The following is an 8871-nucleotide window of genomic DNA, read 5'->3' on the forward strand; positions in this document are numbered from 1 at the left end:
CCTACGTCAGCTTCTAGTTACCTGGTATATATACCAGCGTCTTCCTCCCGGACTTCGCTGATCGGTCTTTCAGTTTTAAATAAAGCTTTTGTTATTATTATTATTATTATTATTATTATTATTATGATATATCCGTTTTTGTTTGTTGGCCTGTATGCACTGACGTATTTTCACGAAAAATCTGAATGTACCATGTAAGATGGAAACACGGGGCCTGGCTACAACGTAAAAAAATGGTTTTTTGGTGAGGAACACGAAAGATCGTTTGAATATGTCAGCATAGTGAAATAAAGTCATTTATCGCACTATTGATAGAATGGCAAATGAAGAAATGTATAGAAAAAATTGTATATTTAGTATTTGTATTGATAGAGTATATACAGATAAAGTAAATGTGGAGTCTCGAAAACAGAAATTCAAAGGTTAACCCATACACTCATATAAGCCATTTCTTCTCACTCTATTCTCGCACGAGAACATATGGATTAGGAGTTTGACCTGCTTCCAACGTGATGGCTTCAAGGTTTAGTTGATAGAGCATCGCACAAGTACATGAGCATAAGGGGCCGTAGCCTAAAAAAATTATAACTGAGGCAATGTCAATGGTTTAATTCTCTTTCTTGGTATTTAGAGTGTCTGTGATGGCTGTAAACAACAAAAACAATAGATTGAGACAAGTGCCTCGGTTTACCTGTTACTAGCTCATCCCTAGACATGTATGCACTACAGATTTCGTGGGTTGAAATCCTGTCGAAGCGCCAAGGCTCCTTTGAAGTTGGGCTAAAGACACTATTGAGTCAATTCTGTTCTTCTCACACAGTATTACTTTACAACTTGAACTCGTGGAATGCTCTTTCTGCAGCTAATTCTAAACAAGATAACGATTCTTTTGTGTTCAAATTGGCCCAGATCGCAGCCTCTTGGAACAATGTAACGATCTCCCGTACGACCCAGACTCGGACTTCCCAGAGGAGAGACTCATACTGGGGGATGTCCTCGGCGCTGGGACCTTCGGACAAGTTGTCCGAGCGGAAGCTTTCGACATCCTAACCCTCAATCCACGAGACAAGAGTGCAGAGTCCTTCAAACGACGCTCAAAGATCCGCAGGTCGTCAAGAGCCAAGGACCTCAAGTAGGAAGATATTGGTGGGAGATGGAAGAACATAAAGGTGCCTGTCGCAGTGAAAACCTTGAAAGGTGACGGTCAGCGTTTGGGATTTTAAGGTTCCTTGTTAAACATGTAGCTCAGTTATAAGTTCAAGAATCAAGTGATGATGGATGGCTTCACCGAACAGAATGCCTGGACATCATTAATGATACACAACCGAAGAAGCGGTAAATTCGAATACGAACGTTTGTTGAAAAGGTCAGAATAAGAGAAGAAAGGGCCCAAACTGGCCAAGTTGGGTTGACAAAAATCGCATTTCAGATTTCCTGAAGTTCTGACAGTGTCTTCAGTAAACGGCTTTGAAAGAATAATGATTGTTAATTAAACTACAAGTTGAGCCTGAAATGAAGGATATTTGTAAAGTATAGGCAGTTGAACGCACGCAACAGCGGATCTTTTTAATATGCAAGCCATTTTTAACATCGATTTATTGCAAAATTGAATGCCTAATGAATTAAGTTCCTGCGTGGAGAGTGCAACTTATCATAATACTTCTTCTGCAACTTATCGTATTGGAGGATTACCAACATCAACGTACAAAGGGAAGTTCATTAAAGCCAAGTACATGCAGCTTTTTTTTTCATCAACCTAGAGTATTCTACAACGACTACTTTAGACTACGAGTAGTCCCTCTTTCGCTTAGTCCGTCGTGCGAGACGCGAAAAAAAAACCGCGAGAAAAAAATGGCCGCGCGAAATCCTAGCCTCCAGGATTTCGCGCGGTTATTTTTTTCTCGCGGTTTTCTTTCGCGTCACGCACGACGGACTAAGCGAAAGAGGGACTACTGAGGCCCCGTCCACACAATGCCAGAGGAATTTGAAACTGGAGCTTTATTTCTCTGGTTAGGCCTACCGTCCACACTAATCCGTCACGAAAACGGAGCTTTTTGAAAACGCCCTTCAAACCGAAGGAATTTGAAAACGCCGGCTTTGCGTTTTAGCGCGGACAGAAAACATTTTGAAGCGAAGCTTTTCGAAGACCATAATGTGCGATGGTCATGTTATTTCCCTGCCCGAGGTTTACACACAAATCCAAAATGACCGGTGATTAATGCGTTTCAAATTACTCCGGCGTAATATGAACGCAAAACATTTGATGCGTTTTCAGAGTGAAACCTCCGTTTTCAACATTCTCCGGCTTAGTGTGGACGGGGCCTGTTGCAAACGGATCTTTTCTGAACGATTTGACACAGGTAGCACTTTTCTCTCGTCAGTTACTTTCTCTCCTAATCTTCTGAGCTTCCTTTTCCTTTTCAGAGGGTGCTACTGAAGCGGAGTGCAAGGACTTGGCCTCAGAACTAAAGATTCTGATCCACCTTGGTCAGCACAAGAACATCATCAATCTGCTGGGAGCCTGCACGCGGGGAAAGCGACTGATGGTGATCATGGAATTTGCCCCTCATGGCAGCTTGCTATCTTTTCTTCGAACAAAGAGGGACATTTACGAACCCGATTGGATCAAGACAACCAATGATCCAGAGAAAGAGTTCACTTAAGTTGATCTGGTGATGATCGGTTATCAGTCAGCCGAGGCATGGCATTCCGGCTGGCATCCAAGAAGGTAAGTAACAAGTTTCAAGTCGCTTGTTAAGATTCTTGACAACATTAATGTAAATTACATTGTTCCGTTGGTTTTCAAATCTCTCAGCGGATCCAAAACAGGACAAGGCGCGTGAAACGTGAAAGATTTATCTTCCTCTCAGATTAGCTTCCTTTGCGACTGAATATGAAATGGAAAAAACGATATTCAAAGGGGCATTGTGAGCCTTGTTTCGCAGTAGTAGGGAGCTTAAGCAACGAGGACGGCGACCTCGAGGACGACGCCTGCTAAAAAAATGAATTTATATTCTATCAGCGAAATTCGCATCTGTCTAGATCTGTCCAGTTCGCCAATGGCTCTAAAAACATGCTCATGCTAAATATGTAATGACAGCATTCAATTCCACGTGGAAAAACGGAAAATTAGCCGTCTTCGCTCGCGTTCCTCAGGCAACGCAGAACTTGGTCATTTCACGTTCTTGTTTTCCAGAGGACGGCAAAGAAATGTTCAAAGGTTTATAACGCACGTGCACAGCCATTGTTTTGCTCATTAAACCTTTTGTTTGGTGACGTTCCCATTGCCGTCGTCGTCGTGATTTGCTTAAGCACCCTAGTGGTAGCTCGGAGTAAAACTGGACAGTATAATATGACTTACATATAGCAAGTTTTGAGGATGAGGTAGAAGAAGTTGATCCTGTGTACATCGTGATTTCCTTTTTGACCTTCTAATTTGCTATCTCTCCTTGCTCTCAGTTTTCGGGTAGCCCTGGTTTTGTCTCGAGAGAAAGTTTTGCTCTTTTAAAAGGAGTTTTCATGTCGAAATTTACTCACTCTGGATTTCAACTGGATACTCAATAGTTACAGCACTGTAAGTTACGTACTAGTTTTACTCCCCTGAGCCTAAAAAGATTTATGCAATCAGTCTCCACACAATACATAAAGACTAGGACCGTCACCAGTTAGGAGAATTTGATTATTGAATTTGTACTGACATAAACTGCGCATCTTCCTCTTCAGTGTGTTCATAGAGACTTAGCTGCAAGGAACATTTTGGTCAGTGACGATTATGTCATGAAGATAGCTGACTTTGGTTTGGCCAGAGACATTTACAAAAATGATCTTTATGTGGAGAAGGCGCAAGGTTTGCTTCCTGTAAAATGGATGGCTCCTGAGTCACTCTTTGACAGAGTTTATACAGAGAAAACTGATGTGTAAGTTTTCAAGTTCAGTGCTTTCAAAAAGCATGCAGTTGTCTCCATTAAGGTTACTGTAGACTTTACGAGGTGCCTTCCGGAAAATACTTTCTTTGCGCGCTGCTTTAAAGGAAACCACGGTTAACTATATATCATTGTAAAGCTAATAAACTGTAGATTCCGAAAATAACAAAATATTGTGCTAGTTTTGTTTTGGTAGGCAAGCGCAAGCCTTTAAACGCGAAAATGACCGCACTTGCTAAACTGAATTACCAGCCGTTGTGTTACCGCGGACATCAAAGCAGATTGGACAATATCACTCGGGAGATGATGGGCTAACAAAGCGTGCGAGGCTTTTTCGATATTTCTGTTGGTTGCTTAGCAAATCCCTTTTGAAGCTGGACAATACAGAATTTTCGGACTGCTGCTACTCAGTGGGACGTCACAGGAAAGATATTTCGACTTTCGTAAAAACCTCATACATTTTGGTGCGCTAATATCTGAGGAATGTTCTGGCCAAGTTTCGGAAAAATCCGATAAATCTACATACCCCGTTAATTCAGTTGAATAGTGGTAATTCGTGCAAAAATAAACCTCGAGTTTTCGGCCTCGAAAGAAATTCACAGTTTTTTCACCTCACTGAAGCGGTTGTCAACGGGGTCATGCCGCCAACCAATGAAGCGCAACTTAGAACTCCCTGGCGAGTCTCGTGACAAAGAAGGTTACAGGAACGCTTTCCAAGAAATGTACAATGTTTATATTCACTGTAAATTTTACATCGGTAAAGCGATGTCTGCCGTGAAACATTCAGCAGTTAAAAAACCAAATCAGCAGATAAATGAAAAAGATGGAGAAAAGAAAAGGAGAAACGATAGTGGAATAGTGAACAGGCCCATTCGGCGAGGCGAGCCGAGTGCGGATATTTATACATTAACAACTAAATGCGTAATTTATAAGTCTGTTTGTTGTACTAGAATATGGAAAAACACTCTTTGAAGCAAAGGAAAGGAGCGTCTGAAGAGGCTGCCATGTCAGATATCAGCGATTAAAATTTCGCCGGTAATTCCGCGGCAAACACCTTCTGTGCCAGAAGAGGGCAGCGACTAACTCATTAGCTTCGATTTGCGCTTGCGCTCAAATTTAGTCACGCGAAGACGTGCAAAATCTTAAGAGACGAAAATAATCAACAAAAGCGAAGATTTCTGTGCGAGAATTTGCAAGTTTAAACAAAGGAAATCGAGACCGTTACGGATATCTGATCTTAATTAGGGTAGATTTTGACATTTACTCTTGGAGGTACCCCCTACCCTGGCCTGCCCACTGAGCAGCTGTTTGACTACCTGAGTGAAGAAAAGCGGATGGGGAACCCAGCCAAGTGTCCGTTGGAATTGTACACTATTATGAGGGACTGCTGGTTTCATGAACCGGACCAGAGACCACACTTTATGACCCTGAACGAACGGCGGGGCAAGATCTTGGAGCGAAACATGACAACGGTACAGGACTATCTTCCCTTTTTCTCTCCGTTTAACGTCGTCCGACTGACCCAAAAGTCTTGCTCCTAACATTCTTTTAAGAACGTAATATTTATTATTATTATTATTATTATTATTATTATTATTATTAGTCTAAAACTTAAACATTGTTTGTGCAGTTGCACGTTTTTTACCACAGTTCACGTCCATGTTGATTTTATTTCTTCGTCTTGTTGTTTCCAGTCCAGTCTCGTCTTTTGTTTTTGGCGTTTATTTTTTCACTCCGACTGAAAGAAAGATTCCTTGAAGATAAGAAAATGCCTTGGAATTTGACCTAATGTCTCTGTATGTCTGTCTATGTTACAGGAGAATCCATACCTAGCGCTTCAGATGGACGACGATGATGGAGCTGCCAGTCAGGGCTACTATCTCCAACCATGTGATTCTGGCCTCAGGGACTCCAAGAATCATTTTACAAATAAATTCGGAATGTTTCTTGTTTGGGAGTGCACCCTAGTCATGATGTCAGTAGTAGTTTTACTAGTTCTTCGCGGAGTCAGAACCTCGCGCCTCCCGTAACCTGCTCTCCCGCTTCCCGTACCTTTATCTCCCGCCTCCCGCCCTTTTCCGTGCTGCTCCTGTCCCCTGTAAATTGGCAGAGTCAAAACACATTCTAGTCATTTAGCTTCGCAATTCTTAAGAGTCCCTGTCCATAAAAATGGAAAATAACTCGGCAAGGATCGAAAATTCGATTTCGCTCATATTTTTATGGTAGATAGGCTAGGGCTTGACAAAAACTACTGGATAGCTTTTTTGGCAAAATATCCTTTTATTTCAAAGAAATATGCAAATTACCAAATTCCGTTAAAATCGTCATTTGACGCACCATTTTATTAAACAAGTTTGAGAGCCTCGCATGCAAAACCACATCATTCTTCCGTCTTTAAAACACTCAAATATTTTTGTGCAATGTCTAAATGTGTACTGGGTTGATTTTAGGGAATGTTGTGTTGTGTGTTTGGGTGCAAAATAATTAAATTTCGAAGACATGTATTTCATTCACTTAAAAGTACTTCGTGAATATAATTAATTTTCACCAAGTGCGAAACCTTCAAATAGACCAAGTTTCTGGTGGTTGAATCGCAGAAGGATGGTCTACAGATTCCTGTAAAAGTTTCTTTGGGCAAATGATTGTGAGCAACGCGAGAGCTTTTCAAAGTACGTCAAAAATGCAAATATTTGACCACCGTCGTCAAATTTCAATTTACGGGTTAGACGTATATTTTAGCATGGGCCATATGACTTGACCTATGTTAAGCTGAAATAGACACAGAACTGATAATTTCGAAATGTTCTAACCTTATTTGCTGTAAAAAGCAGGTCCAAAGCCGATTTGACGTGTTTCTCTCACCATTCGTCGCACATAAAGCAGATGTTTGCTTTTGTTTACACAAGGTTAACGTCCTATGCACATCACCTACTGTCAACCTATTATTGGTCGAATACTATGAATCTGTGACCATCTTTCTGCGCATATGAACATTACTGCATCTAAGTCTAAAACGGCTGAGTCATTTGTAGATAGTTTCTTGCTTTGCGCTGCACAAAAATATTGCGTTTGATCGATTGCTGACCATTGCTGATAAGCGTGTCGGCACAGTACAATCTTACAGCCGTTATTGTTCGTCACGCAATGCTGTCACGGCATATGCTGCACATTTTGATCTATTTTGTATAGAGTACTCTCAGGATAAGTGAAGCAATTTAATCATTGTTCATCTGTTTTTTCATATATATAATAATATATGTGTGTATTTATTTAATCGTATTCTACAGTGTACGTGGCCTCGGTCCAAATCACGTTTGTTGTACGTTCTGATGTTTCAGACAACAGCTGATAAAGCTAGTGTCTGTACTCCCTAGGATTTTAAGAAAATCGCCATAAAAAAATTATAGATTAATGAAGCAAGAACTAGCTGAAATAAAAATAGGAAATCACAACGTGTCTAATTCGTGAGAAAAACAGACTAAATTTAATTAGTAATTACGTGAGTGAATGGCCCTGGCCATGCCATTTTATTTGGCGTATTTTGTTTGCTTAGCGGCGAGGCATTGGTATGTAACAGAAAATAGAGGACTGTTGTCAATACAGTCCAAAATTATCGTCAGTAAAATATTGTAAATAAAACACCTATTGACCGGTTACCAGGGGTGGGGGGGGGGGTACTTTGGGAATTTCTGGGTGGGGATGTGTCGCTGGGACCCTGGAACCCTTAGCCTATACCAGAGCTAGTTCAGCTGAATTTTGCTACCCTATACTAGAGTAAACTCCCCAAATCCCCCCATCTATCAACACTGTTGAGGCTGATTTGCCTAAATTTAAACTTACCGATTTGATTTGTTTTATATTTTTGAGTGGCAATTCCTGGTTTCCTTACTCAAGATAAAATCTTCAACCAACCAGTCAGTTTTGTGAAAAATGATACCCTACTCTAGACCCAAACGCTCTGATTTATATACCCTATCCTAGGGTAAACTGCTTGAAAACCATACCCTTCACAGCGGCACATACCTATATCACCCATATATGGCAGTGTCCCCCCCCCCCCCGGGACCGGTTACCTCCACGGCCATCATTTGGTCATTCCGATAAGGGTTTCATTATTGTCTTTACCCCTATTAAGCGGCCACCCAAAATTTAAGAACTTTGTTTTGGAAAGGGCGATGGCAGATAAGAGTCTGAAATTGAAGGTGCATGACGAGTGATAATTCAAACACACGTCTATCATGATTGTATTGAATTGACTCCATGTTCACCAAGAAATTTAAAGCCCGATAGTGAAAAATTAAATATTCAAGGTACACCAACCTCTATTTAAGCGGCTAGCCCCATTAAGCGGTCACCACCCATTTCCCCGAGGGTAGCCAACTGTATTACATGTAAACCAAAAATAATTGCATAGCGCGAAAAGACCTAGGTATGAGTTTAGCGTTACAGTATTACGCAGGGGCATGTAGGTAGCGGTGGTCGAGTAAAAGATAACAACGGGTGCAATGGTAAATTATTCATTCTTTTCATTTCTTAATTTAATCTCTTCCTACTCGACACGATTGTGTGCTCCCAGTGATTCCAAGCCTTAAGGAGCCTTACGTATTAGGATAGAAATTGTCCCACCCCTACCCCTTAAAATGGGATGACAGATTTGCGTGACGAACAAGGAACCGCTGCAAGCAAGGATTCAAGCCATCAAACCATGATGATCAAACATAATATTTTAGTGTAGTGCAAAGCAAGCAACTATCTACGAATGACTTAGCCGTTTTTGACTTAGATGCAGTGGTGATCATATGTGTCTAACGAGGCTCACAGATTCATGGTATTTGACCGTTAAAGAAGTTGACAGTTGGCGATGTACATCGGACATTATGTAAACAAAAGCAAACTTCTGTTTTATGTGCGACGAATGGTGAGAGAAACACGTCAAATCGGCTTTGGA

The 8871-nt window shown here is 41.1% G+C and overlaps 1 protein-coding gene across 1 annotated transcript; it reads left to right on the forward strand.

Moving 5' to 3' along the window:
- Positions 1–1274: 1274 nt before the first annotated feature.
- Positions 1275–3921, forward strand: LOC110061748 (fibroblast growth factor receptor 3-like). Its single transcript, XM_089288263.1, is given in 4 exon segments — positions 1275–1335; positions 2407–2688; positions 2691–2728; positions 3724–3921. Coding segments are annotated over 4 exon segments (579 nt in total).
- Positions 3922–8871: the final 4950 nt, after the last annotated feature.

The sequence above is a fragment of the Orbicella faveolata genome, unplaced genomic scaffold (assembly GCF_042242905.1).
Source record: "Orbicella faveolata isolate gen_17 unplaced genomic scaffold, um_ofav_v1 contig_1, whole genome shotgun sequence".
Taxonomy (NCBI): domain Eukaryota; kingdom Metazoa; phylum Cnidaria; class Anthozoa; order Scleractinia; family Merulinidae; genus Orbicella; species Orbicella faveolata.